The sequence below is a fragment of the Apium graveolens genome, chromosome 2, assembly GCF_009905375.1.
Source record: "Apium graveolens cultivar Ventura chromosome 2, ASM990537v1, whole genome shotgun sequence".
Classification (NCBI taxonomy): domain Eukaryota; kingdom Viridiplantae; phylum Streptophyta; class Magnoliopsida; order Apiales; family Apiaceae; genus Apium; species Apium graveolens.
In genome coordinates, this window is record NC_133648.1 from 3,892,394 (window position 1) to 3,916,374 (window position 23,981).

Here is a 23,981-nt window from a genome sequence, read left to right on the forward strand (position 1 = left end):
TGAAATATATTTTTAAGTGAAAATTTTTCTTTACCATGTTTGGATATTTTTCAAATTAAATTAGTCGTAAATATTTATATAATTAAAAAAATACTAAATAATTATTTTTAATATAAATATACTAATTATCATATATAGTATCCCAAGGGCACTAACTCTCATTAGTTTGATGCATTTTAATTAGTGCTCTAATTATAAATATTGATATACCCTTTTGCATTTACAACAATTTATAACATGGACTGATTAATAATCAAAGTTCTTTGTTTAATAATATTAGCGTCAACAGAAATACTTTGTACAAATATGGAGGTGAAACTAGTATTGATCAATTAGCGAAAATGTTATAAATAATGATTTTGTCATAGTTATAGAATTTTTACATATAGTGAAAGCAGGGGCGGAACCAGGAATCTAACATGGTGGGGACCAAAATAAATAAAAGTAGAAAACATACCGATTTATTTGAGATGTGCACGCATTTCTTTGATCAAATAGAAAGAATCAATGATCTCCTCGGCAGAAATGGTCTCCGCAATCTCCTTTTCAATATACACTATCAAATAATCCTTCAGAAATTCATCTTCCATTCGATTGCGAAGACTTGTTTTCACAATTTTTATAGTAGAAAAAGCTCGTTCAGATGTTGCAGTAGATGCTGGAAGAGTCAAGACAAGCCTTAATAGTCTATCAATTAATGGATACATGTCAGCTTTCCATGTGGTTACCAATCCATGACATAAATCACCAAGAGTAGACAGATTCTTCAAATCTGGATGAACCGGAACATCTAACCCATAATGTTGTAGTTCACACTGTAGATGGATTTTTTCATCTCCCAAAAAATCTTCTGGATAAAACTTTTCTGCTAACTTGCAAATGTTCTCTATGTTGAAAGACCTGTAACCATCCCTAGGATTTAGTGATGCACTTAAAATGAGAAGCTCCATCATTTGTTCACTGAATCCATTGTTTAGCTCCTGTAATTGTTGATCTATGGCAGTTGTAAAAATTTCTACTCGGTAATGATGTTCCATTGTCACCATTTGCTTTTGTTTTCCTTGTCGACGAACCTAACCACAATAGTCATTTGCTCCCTTTTAGAAATATCTCTAGATTCATCCACAATCAAACAATATTTTGCATCATCTATCTCATCACAAATTAAATCTTGCACTTTCCTAGCAAAAACATGTAAAAGTTCTTTTTGAATTTTTGGTGAAGTGTATTTGGCATTTTTGGGGGCTTTATCAATTGAGGCGGCAGAAAGTTCTTCATCTTCACAAGTAGTTGTTTGCTTCTTCTTGGGTTGAAAATAGGATGTAATCTCTTTTCTCTTACTCATATTTTACGGATTAGATGCAAAGGTAGAGTAGATAAAGAGAAATGATATTAGTGATTGTAATTTTGTAACGTGTATGTATAGTGTGTATTGGGGGTTTTGGGACCGGAGAAGATTCTGTTTTTAGAATTTATTTTTAAGCATCTTTTTTTTTGTTTCAAATTGTACTATCATTATCTTATATATTTATTTATTAATTATTAAGATTAATGAACAAATTCCATGATTTCCATCTAATCGATATTATTTTGAATGAAATAATTAACAAAATCAATAAAATTTTGTATAATCAATTCTCAATTTCAAATTATTATTTTTAAATCTAGGGGGACCAAAAGAATTTTTGATAGTAAATTTTAAAATTTTATATTAAAATTTTAGGGTTATTCTGCAGTTGACGGGGACCGGGGCTCCCTTCGATCCCCCTAGTTCCTCCCTGAGTGAAAGTGTAATAAACTCACTTCTCCACTATAAACTTCATAGAATCACAGGAATGGTGATCTCCATGTTGTTGATGTCAAGTGCGTATAAATGAAACTGGGCTTTTTCAAATAAAAAACTTAACAAATAACTAGTGTGTTATAAATTGGTTCAAAAAGATAGCTAGTATTTTAAATCTTACCATTTGACCTGTCAAAAAAAATCCTAAAATTCAAAAAGTCTAGTGAGGAATAAGTAATACTCCCTCAGTCCCTTCCAATTGTTTACATTCTGAGGAAGTGTCCGACACGCATTTTAAGGTGTATAAAAAGTATAGTTATGTAACTTATTTTTACAATTTTCTTTTTCTGAATAAAAGTTAAATGTTTTAATTTTTATTTAGAAAAACAAAATTGTAAACAAAAATTGCAAAACTATACTTTATATACACCTTAAAATACGTGTCGTATACTGTCTAAAAAATGTAAACAATTGAAAGGGACGGAGGGAGTATTACATAACTGCAACTGGGATATTACTTTTTCCTACATTTTAAAGATTTGAGTGTTGATCAAATTTAAAACAACTAAATTAAATTTTTTGTAACAATGATAGAAAGCAAAAAGAACACAATTTTTTATCTCTAAAATTTACATAATGATACATACAAATTATAAAATATTCTAAACCTTTACCAAACAAAAACTGTCTTTCTCTTCTTCATATAAAAAGGGATTTTCATTAAATTATATAAATATATTTTTAATAATTGTCATATTATTAGTTAAACTATGTTTCAAACCATAATTAACAAATTAGGTTAAGTACTATTAATTACTTAAGAAATTAAATTTAGCTGAGAATCACTACAAGAAAAACGAGTTATTTCCACTATACAAAATCCGTAGTATATAGCTTTTATTTGACAGAAATATAATTTACATATTCAACCGATATAAAGCAAAGTTATTACTGTTACGTGAATCAAATTTACATATTCAACCGATATAAATACAACATAATTGGCTATAAACGTGACGGACATTTAATTCCACCGAATAAACACTACGGAAATAGAAATCTGTGCCATTTGGGTCTTTATTTTCACGGATTAAATTCCACGAAAGTTTGAATTTTTTTCTTTTTTATTATAATAACTAAGATAAATAAACTCAAAAAATATAAAACTATTAGCAAGCCTCTTATATTTCATAATATATACATCCGTACGGTTGGATCGTTAAGTTTAATTATTTAATATGATAAATTCTAATAGACCAAAATCACCCAGTAAATTCATATTCTAAAACCTATACTTCATTCAAATCATTTGTGTCACTAATTAAAATAAATATGGGCTTGTTTTCTTATCATTTTACATAGAATTTCTGGTGTAAAGTATTTTGGCGCGTTAAGTACGTAGTTTTAATCAAATAAATAATCAAAAAAATGATTTTTTAAACTTTTTAGATTTACTTTTTACCACTAATATCCATTGGTTTTCTTTTTTTCCACGGAATAAACACTACAGAAATAGAAATTTGTGGCGGTTGGTCTTTATTTCCACGGATTGAATTCCACGGAAGTTTGAATTTTTTTCTTTTTTTCCTATAATAACTAAGATAAATCAACTCAAAAAATATATAACTTTTAGAAAGCCTCTTATATTTCATAACATATACATCTGTGCGGTTGAATCGTTATGTTTGGTTGTTTAATATGATAAATTTTCTAACCCTAATCGATCAAAACCTTACCCCTAAATTTATATTCTAAAATCTATACTTTATTCAAATCATGTGTGTCACTAATTAAATAAGTTCATAGTTTTAATCAAATAAATAATCAAATAAATGATTTTTTAAACTTTTTAGATTTACTTTTTATGACTAATATCCATTGATTTTATTAAATTCTACGGATTCTTTTTCAACGGAAGTTTAAGTACCGCTGATATTTGTTCGACGGATATTTAATACTATAGATATTTGAGATATTTGTTTGACGGAAAGTGTTTGTTACGGAAATCTGTTGAAATATTAATTTCAACGGATTCTTTTTCAACGGAAGTTTAACTACCACTGATATTTATTCGATGGATATTTAATATTGCGGATATTTGTTTGACGGAAAGTGTTTGCTACGGATATTCGTGGAAATAATAAATTCAACGGATTCTTTTTCAACGGAAGTTTAACTACCATTGATATTTGTTCGACGGATAAAAATCAGATTGTATTGAATTTGCTTAACAATTTGCACTAATAAACCATACCAATACAAATATTACATTTAGCACAAAAAACAAGTATCACATTATTTACATAAGCGCCGGATATTTGCATTATTTTCCTACATATTACTCCATAATTCAATTTATTCTTCTTCTTCTCTGGTTGATTTTCGAACTCAAAATTTCATGTAGCTTGCTCAAGTTGGGAAACCAAAGTCAGCAATTTTTAAGTTCCTTCTGTTGTCAACCAGAAGATTTGAACCTGCGAGAGGAAGTCGAAAATTATTTAGAAAAAAATAAAAATAAATTTTAAAAAAGTAGAAGAAAAAGCTCGGAACCTTTAATATCTCGATGCAGAATCCCCTGACGGTGACAGTAGTCAAGTCCGCAAAATAGTTGCTTCATGTAAGACCTGCAAAAGCTTGACTTCTATTATACATATATAAAGTTGGAAATATTACTCTTGCATCTTAAATATAGAGTACTCGTTTTTAATTTTTAAAAATTAAATATAACATTAAACACTAAAATAATTTTTACTAGTATATACAAGTATATTTTGTGAAATATTAGGACATCACCACTCCACGCTATTTAAAGTCATTGTATTATTTAAATAATTATTGAAAGAATATTACCTGGTAAGTACACACGGTCAACTGGAGTGGAGGAGCCAACTCAAAATTTTTTGGAGCATTTTCTTCATTGTTTGCTGCAACAACCATGTGAAGAGAAGTTTAATATAAAATTATGATTCAATTTGATATTATTTTGTTTTATAAAATTTATATAACGATCTTTTTTCATTATAAAATTTGATACGTTCATTTCGGAAAGAAACATAAAATGTATTTTTCTGGAATATTGGTGCAACAATTGATCTACCAATCGATCTTTTCAGATCGAACATTTGTCGATGCAGTTCTTAATGCAAAAACTCGGAATCTAAAATTTTGATTTCATATTAAATTAGATAAAACTGAACCATGTAGACAACTTCTAATAAAATGTATGGTTATGTATAAGAAGACGTGTATAGATGTAATAGTGTTCAAAATTAATTAGTCAAATACTTACTGATTTGATGATACTTGATCTTTTGCGGGCATGACATGGAAGAAAATCTTGCAAATAAGGTAGATCAGGTGAAGAAATCAAGTAAAAATTATAATAAACACTTTGATTAGAAATTGTGTTTTATATTGGTTGCGGTGTCGCTCTTGAGAATGTATTGAATTTATGGGGAGTCACGAAATATAATGACATTACAAGAATTATACCAATTTCTGGTCTCGTTAATTGTAAGCGATATATATGCTCAACATAGAGATGCTAAGATGAGTTTAATGGAGGAAAAATAGAAAAAAGACAGAATGATATCGATGATGATATCGAATATGAATGTGTAGAATAATAGATGAGAGATGGATGTGAAGAGTGATAGACGGGAGAAGGGTAAATTTATAGAGGAGTTTATAGCGATGCGAAAATTTTAGAAGTTTCTAGAAGAAACGTTAGGAGATGCGTGTGATTAGAACATGTATGGGCCATAACGAGGGAAGAGGTGTACGCGGCCCAATAAATTTTCTAGTTCTAAAATAGAATTACAACTATTTGTAGGATCTTAAACAAGTTTAGCCCAAAGGTAATCTTCTCTTATGTCTCTTATATAAAATATAAAACTCCAATATAATTTATAAGCCTAACTCCATAGCAAATTAATTTTACCAGATTTGATTTATGAGTCAATTTATTAGTTTCCGAATCTAACTCTTGAGCCAATTTATTATCTTCCGAACATAATTAGAGGTATGTATAAAAATATTGATGTTGAAGTGATTCGAACACATATAATGAAATTCAATTCACCATCATAACCAACTAAGCTATGAAATCATTTAAACTTATATTGAAATTCATTAACAAGGTATATAAATATTCTTTATTTATAATATCTTACACATAAATGTAAAATGATAAATTTACTCGTGTTTTTAAATTTTTAAAAATAATTTTATTTGTAAAGTTTAACGTGGGACTTTTATATACACCCATTATCTAAAAAAAATATATTATTATATAAATTGACCTCGAGTGTAGCAATTAACATGCATGCCTAAATACTACCATGCAATTTACACACATTAGTTTTAAATCATGCACTTAATATATGTGTGTACGTGCGCTCCGTGAATGGAGTAAATTTAATTTTTTTTTATTATTGGGATTTGCAATTTTATTTTTTCTGGTCATGTTATTTTTTATATTTAATAATTTATTTTCATATTACATCTTACAACATATAATATTATAAAATTGATTATGACTTTATTAAAAAAATTATTGGTTTAAATATGATATTAGATTGTATTTGTATATAATGATTGATTAGTCGAGTTATGACCTTTAAGATATTGAGATAATTAATTCATACGTTCTTAAACTATATGTCATTTTTGGTTATGGTTCCTGAACAAAAAAATTCAATGTTGGTGTACTTTAAGTCCTAAATTTCTAATAAACTATTTTGAGAATCGATAGTAACACGTCTTTTACTCATACGTGAACACCTTTTGTGAGATCTGAGATGCAAATTTTAAATTCTAAAATATTCTAAAATATAATATAAATATTTTGTTTTAAATTTTAATCAAAAATATATATATATAAATACAAGTCTAAAGTCTAAACCGGCAAATACAATAAAAAAGTATGAAATTTGTATATTCTTACTAGAAAAGAAAAATTATTATTTTTAAAATAATTTAAAAAAGCCTGACGGCTCAATTCGGGGCCTAAACGGGCCTAACTATTTTGATGAAATCCGGTCCATCCCAACCCGATTTTAAAAAATTCGAATTTTTCCAAATCCACCGAATCCGGCCGGACCCGATTGTACGCGATCTCTAAATTCACACCCAATGCACCCCTGACCCAACAAACATTAACTTAATACAAAAAATTTAAGCAGGATTTTATTTGTTGAGTAACCCTTCTTTTCGAGCTTTTATTTTTCTCTCTTCATCTTCTTATTTACATATCTGCAGGTGAATCACGTTAAAGAAATTGAATCTCTGATGGGTCGAACTGCTGCTTCTTCAAAACCCAAATCTTCAATCAAGAAAAAATCAAAACTTTCTTCAAAGGTACTTTTAATTAGTCTCCCCATGTTGTTAATTGATTTGGGTTTTTATCTTTTTTTATTATTCTTGCTTTAACTCATTGTTTTAATCTATTTATGATTGGATTTTAGTTTATTTGTTATTGAATTTCAAGAATTGAGGAAAAAATTGAGCAAGATTTGATTTTTATGATAATGTTAAATTTCAAGAATTGGGGCAAAAACAATTGAGCAAGATTTGATTTTTATGCTAGTAGTGATAGCTAGATGCGAGTTACTTGATCTTTATTGTTCTTTTTAGGTAAATCTGTGTTATTTTTTTAAGTGTATGATGGATTGATGAAGTAATCGCAGTTTTCGACTTTCGGGTTTTGTTGGTTGAACTAATTTTTAATTGTGTATGTGTAATGTGGTTAGACCCGGAGAAAGAAGACAAGTAAAAGAAATAAGTCAAAGAGGGTTTATAGCGATGATTCTGTTTCTTCGTATACTGATGAGTCTTTATCTTTATCGTCTTCTGATGGTAAGGAAGGGGATATTGGTAGAAAGGGAAGGTCTCGTGTGAGGGATAAGGTAAAGAGTAGTAAGAAAAGGGTTCGAACAAGCTCTTCTAGTGATGATAGCAGTGTAGATGTAAAGGTGAGGAAACGTTCGAAAAGAAATGGGGATTCGAAGGTTAGGAAGAAAACACATAAGAAGAAGAAGAAGAGTAAGAGAAAAGTCAGTGTTAGTTCTTCGAGCAGTGATTCAGGAACTTTGAGGACGCGTCGTCATGACAGTCCTAGTGATTCAGAAGAGAGTGAACATGAGAGGAAGAGGGGAAGGTCTAAGAAGAGGAAGAAGGACAAAACAAGTTCAGGTAAAAGTAGAGATAAAAAGAGGAAATTAAGGTCTAGGAGTTGTTCGTCATGCAGTAGGTATAGTAATGACAGTGATGATGTGATTAAGGATAAAGTGGTAAGTGAGATTGATCAGAACAGGGACATAGTTACAAGTGAGATTTTTCCAAGGCGTTTAAAATCAGTTATTACTGTTGTACATCCACATTATGAAGAAGAAGTAATTGGGCAGGATAAGGATGAAAACAAAGAAGAAATTTTCTATGATGAGGATGATTACCCTTCCTGCAGGAGCAATGACAGTAACGATGGGGTTAGGAGGGACTTGGCTCACAAATCTTATGTTGAATCTGAGAAGCCAAGAGATGAAAATGTGGTGGTAAAAGAAGATTTTGCTTCTGAACTAGTGGTTATGGAGTCCAAGTTAAGTAGCAGAGATAGGATTGATCAATCTGATAAAGCCTCATTAAAACATTCTGGTAATAAAAATGAGATTGATACATCTACCACCACTGCAGGATCTGGCAGTGAAGATCTAGAGACAATTTTGAGGCAAAAGGCTCTAGAGAATCTTATGAAATTTCGAGGTCCCCGCAGAAATGCAGAACCCCTATCTCATCACGAAAACAAGAGTGAGAGAAATGTTAAGTCGTTTACTGCAAAGGCTGATGATGTTCAAAACAGGTCATCTAAACCTGAGCTCTCGAGTGGAGTTGGTGAAACTGGAGGAAGGAACCAGCACAGTAGGCAGACAATAAGGACAAATTCCTCTCGCTTTGTGCAGACTGAAGAACTGAAGTTGGATGGACGAAATATTGAAATTGAATCTAGCACAGTCAATCAGAGGGTTGTTCATCCATCAGCTAGGGTAGAAATTTCTGGTAAGTCTGAATCTAATACCTCACAATTGATGGAACAACCGCGGGGAAGTAGACTGGAGCAAGTGCCATGGTCACCTTTGTCTGCAGTACAGGAAACGTCGCCGGCTCCCATGAATGTTACACATAAGAGTGCAGCTGAAAAAGCTGAAACTGTGGTTGGGAGTATTAGCGATAACCAGAATGTAGGAGTTACTGATGTCTGTGAGGCTCCAGAATCTTCTTCTATTAAACCAATATCTGAAGAGCATATTTCTAAACCCCAAGATGAATCCAAAGGCAACTCATTTGAGCAGAAAACTATGTCTGTGATGAGAGGTGGTGAAATGGTGCAGGTGACAGCTATTTAATATATACCTTGTGGAGGATATAAAGTTTTACAGTTGTGAATATGAAGCTTATAAATTGGTTTCGATCTGCAGTTATTTGAAAAGCTGACTTTTTTCATTCTTTTTTTCTTTTTCTTTAAACAGGTGAGCTACAAGGTCTACATTCCAAATAAAGCCCCTGCGTTGGCTAGAAGGAAACTCCAGAGATGACCAATACGCTTCTGGTGGTAATGGGCGCAATGCTTGCATATGCTTGTGATTCTATCCTAGCGTGGACAGAACACAAGCGTTCATTGGCCTTTCTCTTGTCGACATGAAGATGTGGACTTTGAATTTCCGTCTTAAACCCAAAAGCTTGAACGTAAGAGAGTTACGGAGGAGAGGATGGTCTGAAGTACACGGAGAAAATGAAACCATGTAGTCTACTTTCTTTGCAAATAATGAAATGTATTAAGATTCTTCTTGAAATACAATATACAATTCTGCTTCAGTATCTTTGTTTTACAAAAATATTTTACTCGCGATTTTTTTTCCCTAGTATAGCATATTGTTAATCTAATTGTTACTCCCTCCATCCCACTGGATTCATGTTTGGCACGCATTTTAATGCTACTATAAGATATGGTTCTATAATTTATTATTAGAATTTTCTTTTTCTGTATAAAAGTTTAAAAAAATATTTCAAATTATTTAGGGAATCATATTTTATGGGAGTCTTAAAATGCATGTCGATTCTCCGTCCCCGGTGTAAAGAATCCAGTAGGATGGGGGAGCCGTCCCCGGTGTAAAGAATCCAGTAGGATGGGGGAGTAACATTTAAATTGCTTTCCCAAAAAAAATATTTAATTTGTTAAATATTAATTAATTTAAAAGAGTATCCATACTATTGTTAGCATTTAAAATTTTAAATGTTAATTACCTGTCAATGGCGGTAAAAGATAAGAAAGCTTTTAAAAAACCGTTAAAAGTTAGTTATAAGCGTGAAAGTCAAAAATAGCGCCAAAACATGTCTTCACTTGCTACCTTTCACTCAACTCCACCACCACCATTAGCCTCCGTAAATCGCCTCCGTAATTATTTACCTCCAGACAGATTGGCCACATTAATCGACAACTCGAAAACGATAAAACAACTCCTCCAAATCCACGCTTATTTAGTCCGAAACAGCCTCGATGATCATCCTGTTGTAAACTTAAAGCTTCAACGCTCTTACTCTTTACTCGGTCGCCTCGATTACTCTGTCACATTGTTTGATCGTACTGACAACCCTGATGTGTTTTTTTACAGTAGTATTATTCTTGCTCACAGTAATAGAAATTTGCAGAGCCAGGCTCTTCGATTTTATGCTGAAATGATGTCGAAAAGTATTGAGCCTAATGCGTTTACATTTTCCGCGATTCTTAAGAATTGTGCAGTTAGTCCTGCAAAAGGGCTACACGGGCAAGCTATCAAAATGGGGTGTGATTTGAATAGTTATGTTAGGACTGCTCTTGTTGATGTTTACGCGAGAGGAGGCGATTTGGTACTTGCAAGAAAACTGTTTGATACAATGTCTGAGAAGAGTTTGGTTTCGTTAACTACGATGATGACTGGTTTAGCGAAGCATGGTGATGTCGAAGGTGCAAGAATTTTGTTTGATGGAATGGGGGAAAGAGATATCGTGTGCTGGAATGTGATTATCGATGGATATGTTCAACACGGGAGGCCTAATGAGGCTTTGTTTCTTTTCAGACAAATGTTATCGGATAATGTTTGTCCCGATGGAGTAACTTTGGTAGCGGTGTTTTCTGCTTGCGGGCAGCTTGGAGCTTTGGAATCGGGGAGATGGGTTCATGCTTACATGAAGAACAAACGTATTCGGATGAATGTTCATGTTGGAGCAGCTTTAGTAGATATGTATAGCAAATGTGGTAGTTTGGAGGATGCTCGTTTGGTTTTTGATGAAATAAAATCGAAAGATGTGGTTGTGTGGAACGCGATGATTTCTGGATACGCGATGAACGGGTTGAGCATAGAAGGGTTGCAGCTTTTTAGTGATATGTGTAGGCTGAATGTGCCTCCTACAGAGATCACTTTTATCGGAATTTTAAGCGTTTGTGCTCATGCTGGTTTGGTGCATGAAGGATCAAGATTTTTTCGATTAATGAGAGGGGAATACGGAATTGAACCTAGAATCGAGCATTATGGATGTATGGTCAATCTTTTGGGCAGAGTAGGGCAACTTACTGAAGCGTTTCAGCTTGTCAAGGCCATGGATATCGATCCGGATCTTATCATTTGCAGAACACTACTTGATGCTTGTAGATTCCATGGAAACGATGATTTGGGAGAGGAAATCGTAAAGTTCTACACGGATCAGAAACTTGAAAGTTCAGGCGCTTGCGTGCTTCTTTCAAATATTTATGCTGCAGCACACAATTGGAATGGTGTGCAAAGGGTAAGGACCATGATGAAAGCTACTGGGATACAAAAGGAGCCTGGCTGTAGCTCAATTGAAGTGAATAACACAGTACATGAGTTCATTGCCGGAGATATTAGACACCTCGACAGGAAAGACGTCTATTTGATGCTGGAGAAGCTGAGTAGATGTCTCAAGGATTATGGCAACAGCCTGCAACAAACTTAGGTTCGTCGCGTTGTCAGGAAGAGTGGTCAAGACTGTAGAGGACATAGTTGGCTACAGCCGTCGTCATACTGTCGTAAATCCTAGATTCCTGCTTCACTTGTATTCTTGCACCGATGGCTATGAAGGGCCTTTTGATATACACGGTACCAGCTGATTGCAGTAGCCCCCCAAACCAAACCTGCAAATCTGTTGGTTTTTCCTACTTTGACACCAGAACAGTTAAATCATGTCTCACTCAAAAGACCAAACAAACCAAATCAAATAACAAAAAGGTGTGATATTTGCAATACAGTAATGGGTATGTTTCTGTATATGTATCCGTCCTCAAAAATATTAAGGGTTGGATTAAATTGTTTTTAGTAGAAGCTGAATCAGAACACAAAATTAATTTTTGTGCCGAGATGAGACAAACTATCTTGGTATAGGCTGGTACACAATTAGGTAAGACAAAGTATCCCTCAAATTTTACACTATAAGGGACTTCTAAAAAACATGTAGAACAACAAAAGGGGGCGACAATGCACAAGACAACTATTACAATATATCTTTGAATGTTATGTACACTGAACAAAAATGAATCACGGACACCAAATACACAGGCAGAGTTATAATAGGCAGATACTGCAAAACCTATCCTTAACTTGGATTTAGATCTCGCGACGCCTGGCCTTGCCATCTGCAGCACGAAAATAAAACTTCAGAAAAAGACATGAAGCCTGATGATTGGTTTTCCTAATAAAATTAGACTCACGTTCACTAAGGAATAGAACAATGGACCTTCTGTCCTTCATAAGTTGCCATGATTTAAGTTCATACAGCATATTTGAACAGAAAACCTTCAGAAAGAATAATATCACCTTTATCATAAATACATATATGTATCTCGATTTAATACTTGCAAATTCCTTGTGACTTCTACATATATCCTACTACCCTAGGACATCACTGATAGAGCTATTTATTCATGTGCACTAGTTGATCTCAATGTTCCTAATCCCGCGTATATTTGACTAAATCAAACATTACCAAGTATATCCCGCTAGAAAGTAGTGTAAATGATACACCTAGACCTTACCCTACACCTAGTATAAGATTGACACTTTCTGTACAGACTCTGGCTTTTGAAAAAAAATTGGAAAGTAATTGACTGGTGTATATTGAGTCAGACCATGGAGAAGATAATGTGCATTGATTGTATATTTGTAGGACAGGTTAGACCATAGACAAGTTACTGGGCATTGGCCTATGGCTCTCTATTCTCTGACTCAAAGCTCTTGCACTTGGATCCTCACCCATGTTCTAAATTACAGATGCTCAATTTTGCTCATTTCTTGAACAAACATGATATCTTCATTTGACAAACCTTGATAGTAGGAACTTCGCAAGTGGGCTTAAATTGGAATTGCATTTGGCCTCTTTGTTCTGCTGCTTTTTTCTGCTTTCAGTTTCTGCATTTGCATTAATTGTTTGCCCAGACTCGTGAATGCATGGGCAGCCAGAAGCTGAAGATCCTTCAATGAAGATTCCTCTGAACTGCAGAAAGTTTCAACTTCAAAATTATTTAATGTGGAAGTTGGAAAAATATCCACCAAGTTGATTCTTCAATGAAGATCCTTCAATGAAGATTCCTCTGAACGGCTATTTGTTTAGCTCAGTTTTTGTTTCACAATCAGGTTGTAGTTGTCAGTTTGGGGGTTTGTCTCGACTGTGTTCTTATATTTTAAGTTCAATAAAATCTTATTGTTCGTAAAAAAAACATATCTTGGGTTGCGGTTGATTATTTTACTTACCTGGTTTCCAACTTTTAAAACTTTATGTGTTCCCTCGTCTTTCTTAACATTCATTTTGGAATGTTATTCGCTTGGTATCACTCAATCAAAGTGCCTATAATTACACAAAATTTTAATAGATGTAATTCTATTTTACGACTTTTCTAGCGATAAGTTAAAAAATTTATATCGAGTAATGTAATGCCATGTCTACCGAAACTAGTACTAACCAAATCACACTAAAATAAAAATAACTATAAACTTATTATACTTTCAAAGTTTGTATATAAATATTGGACTATTATTTAGTAGAGCCTTGATAATTATAGAAAAAACTTATCAGACATGACTTGCCACACAAACATGTTTAAAAACATAAATGTTCATGTTGCAGAACATAAATGTTCATGTTGCTGAACATAGATGTTATACTTGTAAATATATGAGATTTGTATGATTTTATTGAACTAATGATATTTGTGAAACATGTTTTGCAAGATAACACGTTTTAGAAGATATTTTATTTGTAGAATATAGATGCACTCCGATGACTCCAATTAAAAGGTGGACTACATAGGAGTTTACTGAATATATTCAATAAAAATTGAAAACTAAATTATATGTTGAAATATATTTTCAAGTGAAAATTTTTCTTTACCATGTTTGGATATTTTTCAAATTAAATTAGTCGTAAATATTTATATAATTAAAAAAATACTAAATAATTATTTTTAATATAAATATACTAATTATCATATATAGTATCCCAAGGGCACTAACTCTCATTAGTTTGATGCATTTTAATTAGTGCTCTAATTATAAATATTGATATACCCTTTTGCATTTACAACAATTTATAACATGGACTGATTAATAATCAAAGTTCTTTGTTTAATAATATTAGCGTCAACAGAAATACTTTGTACAAATATGGAGGTGAAACTAGTATTGATCAATTAGCGAAAATGTTATAAATAATGATTTTGTCATAGTTATAGAATTTTTACATATAGTGAAAGCAGGGGCGGAACCAGGAATCTAACATGGTGGGGACCAAAATAAATAAAAGTAGAAAACATACCGATTTATTTGAGATGTGCACGCATTTCTTTGATCAAATAGAAAGAATCAATGATCTCCTCGGCAGAAATGGTCTCCGCAATCTCCTTTTCAATATACACTATCAAATAATCCTTCAGAAATTCATCTTCCATTCGATTGCGAAGACTTGTTTTCACAATTTTTATAGTAGAAAAAGCTCGTTCAGATGTTGCAGTAGATGCTGGAAGAGTCAAGACAAGCCTTAATAGTCTATCAATTAATGGATACATGTCAGCTTTCCATGTGGTTACCAATCCATGACATAAATCACCAAGAGTAGACAGATTCTTCAAATCTGGATGAACCGGAACATCTAACCCATAATGTTGTAGTTCACACTGTAGATGGATTTTTTCATCTCCCAAAAAATCTTCTGGATAAAACTTTTCTGCTAACTTGCAAATGTTCTCTATGTTGAAAGACCTGTAACCATCCCTAGGATTTAGTGATGCACTTAAAATGAGAAGCTCCATCATTTGTTCACTGAATCCATTGTTTAGCTCCTGTAATTGTTGATCTATGGCAGTTGTAAAAATTTCTACTCGGTAATGATGTTCCATTGTCACCATTTGCTTTTGTTTTCCTTGTCGACGAACCTAACCACAATAGTCATTTGCTCCCTTTTAGAAATATCTCTAGATTCATCCACAATCAAACAATATTTTGCATCATCTATCTCATCACAAATTAAATCTTGCACTTTCCTAGCAAAAACATGTAAAAGTTCTTTTTGAATTTTTGGTGAAGTGTATTTGGCATTTTTGGGGGCTTTATCAATTGAGGCGGCAGAAAGTTCTTCATCTTCACAAGTAGTTGTTTGCTTCTTCTTGGGTTGAAAATAGGATGTAATCTCTTTTCTCTTACTCATATTTTACGGATTAGATGCAAAGGTAGAGTAGATAAAGAGAAATGATATTAGTGATTGTAATTTTGTAACGTGTATGTATAGTGTGTATTGGGGGTTTTGGGACCGGAGAAGATTCTGTTTTTAGAATTTATTTTTAAGCATCTTTTTTTTTGTTTCAAATTGTACTATCATTATCTTATATATTTATTTATTAATTATTAAGATTAATGAACAAATTCCATGATTTCCATCTAATCGATATTATTTTGAATGAAATAATTAACAAAATCAATAAAATTTTGTATAATCAATTCTCAATTTCAAATTATTATTTTTAAATCTAGGGGGACCAAAAGAATTTTTGATAGTAAATTTTAAAATTTTATATTAAAATTTTAGGGTTATTCTGCAGTTGACGGGGACCGGGGCTCCCTTCGATCCCCCTAGTTCCTCCCTGAGTGAAAGTGTAATAAACTCACTTCTCCACTATAAACTTCATAGAATCACAGGAATGGTGATCTCCATGTTGTTGATGTCAAGTGCGTATAAATGAAACTGGGCTTTTTCAAATAAAAAACTTAACAAATAACTAGTGTGTTATAAATTGGTTCAAAAAGATAGCTAGTATTTTAAATCTTACCATTTGACCTGTCAAAAAAAATCCTAAAATTCAAAAAGTCTAGTGAGGAATAAGTAATACTCTCTCAGTCCCTTCCAATTGTTTACATTCTGAGGAAGTGTCCGACACGCATTTTAAGGTGTATAAAAAGTATAGTTATGTAACTTATTTTTACAATTTTCTTTTTCTGAATAAAAGTTAAATGTTTTAATTTTTATTTAGAAAAACAAAATTGTAAACAAAAATTGCAAAACTATACTTTATATACACCTTAAAATACGTGTCGTATACTGTCTAAAAAATGTAAACAATTGAAAGGGACGGAGGGAGTATTACATAACTGCAACTGGGATATTACTTTTTCCTACATTTTAAAGATTTGAGTGTTGATCAAATTTAAAACAACTAAATTAAATTTTTTGTAACAATGATAGAAAGCAAAAAGAACACAATTTTTTATCTCTAAAATTTACATAATGATACATACAAATTATAAAATATTCTAAACCTTTACCAAACAAAAACTGTCTTTCTCTTCTTCATATAAAAAGGGATTTTCATTAAATTATATAAATATATTTTTAATAATTGTCATATTATTAGTTAAACTATGTTTCAAACCATAATTAACAAATTAGGTTAAGTACTATTAATTACTTAAGAAATTAAATTTAGCTGAGAATCACTACAAGAAAAACGAGTTATTTCCACTATACAAAATCCGTAGTATATAGCTTTTATTTGACAGAAATATAATTTACATATTCAACCGATATAAAGCAAAGTTATTACTGTTACGTGAATCAAATTTACATATTCAACCGATATAAATACAACATAATTGGCTATAAACGTGACGGACATTTAATTCCACCGAATAAACACTACGGAAATAGAAATCTGTGCCATTTGGGTCTTTATTTTCACGGATTAAATTCCACGAAAGTTTGAATTTTTTTCTTTTTTATTATAATAACTAAGATAAATAAACTCAAAAAATATAAAACTATTAGCAAGCCTCTTATATTTCATAATATATACATCCGTACGGTTGGATCGTTAAGTTTAATTATTTAATATGATAAATTCTAATAGACCAAAATCACCCAGTAAATTCATATTCTAAAACCTATACTTCATTCAAATCATTTGTGTCACTAATTAAAATAAATATGGGCTTGTTTTCTTATCATTTTACATAGAATTTCTGGTGTAAAGTATTTTGGCGCGTTAAGTACGTAGTTTTAATCAAATAAATAATCAAAAAAATGATTTTTTAAACTTTTTAGATTTACTTTTTACCACTAATATCCATTGGTTTTCTTTTTTTCCACGGAATAAACACTACAGAAATAGAAATTTGTGGCGGTTGGTCTTTATTTCCACGGATTGAATTCCACGGAAGTTTGAATTTTTTTCTTTTTTTCCTATAATAACTAAGATAAATCAACTCAAAAAATATATAACTTTTAGAAAGCCTCTTATATTTCATAACATATACATCTGTGCGGTTGAATCGTTATGTTTGGTTGTTTAATATGATAAATTTTCTAACCCTAATCGATCAAAACCTTACCCCTAAATTTATATTCTAAAATCTATACTTTATTCAAATCATGTGTGTCACTAATTAAATAAGTTCATAGTTTTAATCAAATAAATAATCAAATAAATGATTTTTTAAACTTTTTAGATTTACTTTTTATGACTAATATCCATTGATTTTATTAAATTCTACGGATTCTTTTTCAACGGAAGTTTAAGTACCGCTGATATTTGTTCGACGGATATTTAATACTATAGATATTTGAGATATTTGTTTGACGGAAAGTGTTTGTTACGGAAATCTGTTGAAATATTAATTTCAACGGATTCTTTTTCAACGGAAGTTTAACTACCACTGATATTTATTCGATGGATATTTAATATTGCGGATATTTGTTTGACGGAAAGTGTTTGCTACGGATATTCGTGGAAATAATAAATTCAACGGATTCTTTTTCAACGGAAGTTTAACTACCATTGATATTTGTTCGACGGATAAAAATCAGATTGTATTGAATTTGCTTAACAATTTGCACTAATAAACCATACCAATACAAATATTACATTTAGCACAAAAAACAAGTATCACATTATTTACATAAGCGCCGGATATTTGCATTATTTTCCTACATATTACTCCATAATTCAATTTATTCTTCTTCTTCTCTGGTTGATTTTCGAACTCAAAATTTCATGTAGCTTGCTCAAGTTGGGAAACCAAAGTCAGCAATTTTTAAGTTCCTTCTGTTGTCAACCAGAAGATTTGAACCTGCGAGAGGAAGTCGAAAATTATTTAGAAAAAAATAAAAATAAATTTTAAAAAAGTAGAAGAAAAAGCTCGGAACCTTTAATATCTCGATGCAGAATCCCCTGACGGTGACAGTAGTCAAGTCCGCAAAATAGTTGCTTCATGTAAGACCTGCAAAAGCTTGACTTCTATTATACATATATAAAGTTGGAAATATTACTCTTGCATCTTAAATATAGAGTACTCGTTTTTAATTTTTAAAAATTAAATATAACATTAAACACTAAAATAATTTTTACTAGTATATACAAGTATATTTTGTGAAATATTAGGACATCACCACTCCACGCTATTTAAAGTCATTGTATTATTTAAATAATTATTGAAAGAATATTACCTGGTAAGTACACACGGTCAACTGGAGTGGAGGAGCCAACTCAAAATTTTTTGGAGCATTTTCTTCATTGTTTGCTGCAACAACCATGTGAAGAGAAGTTTAATATAAAATTATGATTCAATTTGATATTATTTTGTTTTATAAAATTTATATAACGATCTTTTTTCATTATAAAATTTGATACGTTCATTTCGGAAAGAAACATAAAATGTATTTTTCTGGAATATTGGTGCAACAATTGATCTACCAATCGATCTTTTCAGATCGAACATTTGTCGATGCAGTTCTTAATGCAAAAACTCGGAATCTAAAATTTTGATTTCATATTAAATTAGATAAAACTGAACCATGTAGACAACTTCTAATAAAATGTATGGTTATGTATAAGAAGACGTGTATAGATGTAATAGTGTTCAAAATTAATTAGTCAAATACTTACTGATTTGATGATACTTGATCTTTTGCGGGCATGACATGGAAGAAAATCTTGCAAATAAGGTAGATCAGGTGAAGAAATCAAGTAAAAATTATAATAAACACTTTGATTAGAAATTGTGTTTTATATTGGTTGCGGTGTCGCTCTTGAGAATGTATTGAATTTATGGGGAGTCACGAAATATAATGACATTACAAGAATTATACCAATTTCTGGTCTCGTTAATTGTAAGCGATATATATGCTCAACATAGAGATGCTAAGATGAGTTTAATGGAGGAAAAATAGAAAAAAGACAGAATGATATCGATGATGATATCGAATATGAATGTGTAGAATAATAGATGAGAGATGGATGTGAAGAGTGATAGACGGGAGAAGGGTAAATTTATAGAGGAGTTTATAGCGATGCGAAAATTTTAGAAGTTTCTAGAAGAAACGTTAGGAGATGCGTGTGATTAGAACATGTATGGGCCATAACGAGGGAAGAGGTGTACGCGGCCCAATAAATTTTCTAGTTCTAAAATAGAATTACAACTATTTGTAGGATCTTAAACAAGTTTAGCCCAAAGGTAATCTTCTCTTATGTCTCTTATATAAAATATAAAACTCCAATATAATTTATAAGCCTAACTCCATAGCAAATTAATTTTACCAGATTTGATTTATGAGTCAATTTATTAGTTTCCGAATCTAACTCTTGAGCCAATTTATTATCTTCCGAACATAATTAGAGGTATGTATAAAAATATTGATGTTGAAGTGATTCGAACACATATAATGAAATTCAATTCACCATCATAACCAACTAAGCTATGAAATCATTTAAACTTATATTGAAATTCATTAACAAGGTATATAAATATTCTTTATTTATAATATCTTACACATAAATGTAAAATGATAAATTTACTCGTGTTTTTAAATTTTTAAAAATAATTTTATTTGTAAAGTTTAACGTGGGACTTTTATATACACCCATTATCTAAAAAAAATATATTATTATATAAATTGACCTCGAGTGTAGCAATTAACATGCATGCCTAAATACTACCATGCAATTTACACACATTAGTTTTAAATCATGCACTTAATATATGTGTGTACGTGCGCTCCGTGAATGGAGTAAATTTAATTTTTTTTTATTATTGGGATTTGCAATTTTATTTTTTCTGGTCATGTTATTTTTTATATTTAATAATTTATTTTCATATTACATCTTACAACATATAATATTATAAAATTGATTATGACTTTATTAAAAAAATTATTGGTTTAAATATGATATTAGATTGTATTTGTATATAATGATTGATTAGTCGAGTTATGACCTTTAAGATATTGAGATAATTAATTCATACGTTCTTAAACTATATGTCATTTTTGGTTATGGTTCCTGAACAAAAAAATTCAATGTTGGTGTACTTTAAGTCCTAAATTTCTAATAAACTATTTTGAGAATCGATAGTAACACGTCTTTTACTCATACGTGAACACCTTTTGTGAGATCTGAGATGCAAATTTTAAATTCTAAAATATTCTAAAATATAATATAAATATTTTGTTTTAAATTTTAATCAAAAATATATATATATAAATACAAGTCTAAAGTCTAAACCGGCAAATACAATAAAAAAGTATGAAATTTGTATATTCTTACTAGAAAAGAAAAATTATTATTTTTAAAATAATTTAAAAAAGCCTGACGGCTCAATTCGGGGCCTAAACGGGCCTAACTATTTTGATGAAATCCGGTCCATCCCAACCCGATTTTAAAAAATTCGAATTTTTCCAAATCCACCGAATCCGGCCGGACCCGATTGTACGCGATCTCTAAATTCACACCCAATGCACCCCTGACCCAACAAACATTAACTTAATACAAAAAATTTAAGCAGGATTTTATTTGTTGAGTAACCCTTCTTTTCGAGCTTTTATTTTTCTCTCTTCATCTTCTTATTTACATATCTGCAGGTGAATCACGTTAAAGAAATTGAATCTCTGATGGGTCGAACTGCTGCTTCTTCAAAACCCAAATCTTCAATCAAGAAAAAATCAAAACTTTCTTCAAAGGTACTTTTAATTAGTCTCCCCATGTTGTTAATTGATTTGGGTTTTTATCTTTTTTTATTATTCTTGCTTTAACTCATTGTTTTAATCTATTTATGATTGGATTTTAGTTTATTTGTTATTGAATTTCAAGAATTGAGGAAAAAATTGAGCAAGATTTGATTTTTATGATAATGTTAAATTTCAAGAATTGGGGCAAAAACAATTGAGCAAGATTTGATTTTTATGCTAGTAGTGATAGCTAGATGCGAGTTACTTGATCTTTATTGTTCTTTTTAGGTAAATCTGTGTTATTTTTTTAAGTGTATGATGGATTGATGAAGTAATCGCAGTTTTCGACTTTCGGGTTTTGTTGGTTGAACTAATTTTTAATTGTGTATGTGTAATGTGGTTAGACCCGGAGAAAGAAGACAAGTAAAAGAAATAAGTCAAAGAGGGTTTATAGCGATGATTCTGTTTCTTCGTATACTGATGAGTCTTTATCTTTATCGTCTTCTGATGGTAAGGAAGGGGATATTGGTAGAAAGGGAAGGTCTCGTGTGAGGGATAAGGTAAAGAGTAGTAAGAAAAGGGTTCGAACAAGCTCTTCTAGTGATGATAGCAGTGTAGATGTAAAGGTGAGGAAACGTTCGAAAAGAAATGGGGATTCGAAGGTTAGGAAGAAAACACATAAGAAGAAGAAGAAGAGTAAGAGAAAAGTCAGTGTTAGTTCTTCGAGCAGTGATTCAGGAACTTTGAGGACGCGTCGTCATGACAGTCCTAGTGATTCAGAAGAGAGTGAACATGAGAGGAAGAGGGGAAGGTCTAAGAAGAGGAAGAAGGACAAAACAAGTTCAGGTAAAAGTAGAGATAAAAAGAGGAAATTAAGGTCTAGGAGTTGTTCGTCATGCAGTAGGTATAGTAATGACAGTGATGATGTGATTAAGGATAAAGTGGTAAGTGAGATTGATCAGAACAGGGACATAGTTACAAGTGAGATTTTTCCAAGGCGTTTAAAATCAGTTATTACTGTTGTACATCCACATTATGAAGAAGAAGTAATTGGGCAGGATAAGGATGAAAACAAAGAAGAAATTTTCTATGATGAGGATGATTACCCTTCCTGCAGGAGCAATGACAGTAACGATGGGGTTAGGAGGGACTTGGCTCACAAATCTTATGTTGAATCTGAGAAGCCAAGAGATGAAAATGTGGTGGTAAAAGAAGATTTTGCTTCTGAACTAGTGGTTATGGAGTCCAAGTTAAGTAGCAGAGATAGGATTGATCAATCTGATAAAGCCTCATTAAAACATTCTGGTAATAAAAATGAGATTGATACATCTACCACCACTGCAGGATCTGGCAGTGAAGATCTAGAGACAATTTTGAGGCAAAAGGCTCTAGAGAATCTTATGAAATTTCGAGGTCCCCGCAGAAATGCAGAACCCCTATCTCATCACGAAAACAAGAGTGAGAGAAATGTTAAGTCGTTTACTGCAAAGGCTGATGATGTTCAAAACAGGTCATCTAAACCTGAGCTCTCGAGTGGAGTTGGTGAAACTGGAGGAAGGAACCAGCACAGTAGGCAGACAATAAGGACAAATTCCTCTCGCTTTGTGCAGACTGAAGAACTGAAGTTGGATGGACGAAATATTGAAATTGAATCTAGCACAGTCAATCAGAGGGTTGTTCATCCATCAGCTAGGGTAGAAATTTCTGGTAAGTCTGAATCTAATACCTCACAATTGATGGAACAACCGCGGGGAAGTAGACTGGAGCAAGTGCCATGGTCACCTTTGTCTGCAGTACAGGAAACGTCGCCGGCTCCCATGAATGTTACACATAAGAGTGCAGCTGAAAAAGCTGAAACTGTGGTTGGGAGTATTAGCGATAACCAGAATGTAGGAGTTACTGATGTCTGTGAGGCTCCAGAATCTTCTTCTATTAAACCAATATCTGAAGAGCATATTTCTAAACCCCAAGATGAATCCAAAGGCAACTCATTTGAGCAGAAAACTATGTCTGTGATGAGAGGTGGTGAAATGGTGCAGGTGACAGCTATTTAATATATACCTTGTGGAGGATATAAAGTTTTACAGTTGTGAATATGAAGCTTATAAATTGGTTTCGATCTGCAGTTATTTGAAAAGCTGACTTTTTTCATTCTTTTTTTCTTTTTCTTTAAACAGGTGAGCTACAAGGTCTACATTCCAAATAAAGCCCCTGCGTTGGCTAGAAGGAAACTCCAGAGATGACCAATACGCTTCTGGTGGTAATGGGCGCAATGCTTGCATATGCTTGTGATTCTATCCTAGCGTGGACAGAACACAAGCGTTCATTGGCCTTTCTCTTGTCGACATGAAGATGTGGACTTTGAATTTCCGTCTTAAACCCAAAAGCTTGAACGTAAGAGAGTTACGGAGGAGAGGATGGTCTGAAGTACACGGAGAAAATGAAACCATGTAGTCTACTTTCTTTGCAAATAATGAAATGTATTAAGATTCTTCTTGAAATACAATATACAATTCTGCTTCAGTATCTTTGTTTTACAAAAATATTTTACTCGCGATTTTTTTTCCCTAGTATAGCATATTGTTAATCTAATTGTTACTCCCTCCATCCCACTGGATTCATGTTTGGCACGCATTTTAATGCTACTATAAGATATGGTTCTATAATTTAT

The 23,981-nt window shown here is 31.9% G+C and overlaps 5 protein-coding genes across 5 annotated transcripts; 3 read left to right on the forward strand and 2 right to left on the reverse strand.

The window, feature by feature from the left end:
* Positions 1-461: 461 nt before the first annotated feature.
* LOC141684344 (uncharacterized) lies at positions 462-1,037 on the reverse strand. Its single transcript, XM_074489268.1, has one exon. The coding sequence runs from the start codon at positions 1,035-1,037 to the stop codon at positions 462-464; it is 576 nt and encodes a 191-aa protein (XP_074345369.1).
* A 5,893-nt stretch (positions 1,038-6,930) lies between these two features.
* On the forward strand, positions 6,931-9,652 carry LOC141706745 (uncharacterized). The gene is made up of 3 exons (XM_074509565.1): positions 6,931-7,141; positions 7,534-9,168; positions 9,307-9,652. The coding sequence occupies exons 1-3, from the start codon at positions 7,073-7,075 to the stop codon at positions 9,370-9,372; spliced, it is 1,770 nt and encodes a 589-aa protein (XP_074365666.1). The 5' UTR covers positions 6,931-7,072; the 3' UTR covers positions 9,373-9,652.
* Positions 9,653-10,168: 516 nt separating this feature from the next.
* Positions 10,169-12,149, forward strand: LOC141684351 (pentatricopeptide repeat-containing protein ELI1, chloroplastic-like). The gene has a single exon (XM_074489279.1). It carries the CDS (start codon positions 10,169-10,171, stop codon positions 11,786-11,788), a length of 1,620 nt encoding a protein of 539 aa, XP_074345380.1. The 3' UTR covers positions 11,789-12,149.
* A 2,493-nt stretch (positions 12,150-14,642) lies between these two features.
* Positions 14,643-15,218, reverse strand: LOC141684361 (uncharacterized). The gene has a single exon (XM_074489289.1). It carries the CDS (start codon positions 15,216-15,218, stop codon positions 14,643-14,645), a length of 576 nt encoding a protein of 191 aa, XP_074345390.1.
* A 5,893-nt stretch (positions 15,219-21,111) lies between these two features.
* Positions 21,112-23,833, forward strand: LOC141706746 (uncharacterized). The gene is made up of 3 exons (XM_074509566.1): positions 21,112-21,322; positions 21,715-23,349; positions 23,488-23,833. Exons 1-3 carry the CDS (start codon positions 21,254-21,256, stop codon positions 23,551-23,553), a joined length of 1,770 nt encoding a protein of 589 aa, XP_074365667.1. The 5' UTR covers positions 21,112-21,253; the 3' UTR covers positions 23,554-23,833.
* The last annotated feature ends 148 nt before the right edge of the window (positions 23,834-23,981 follow it).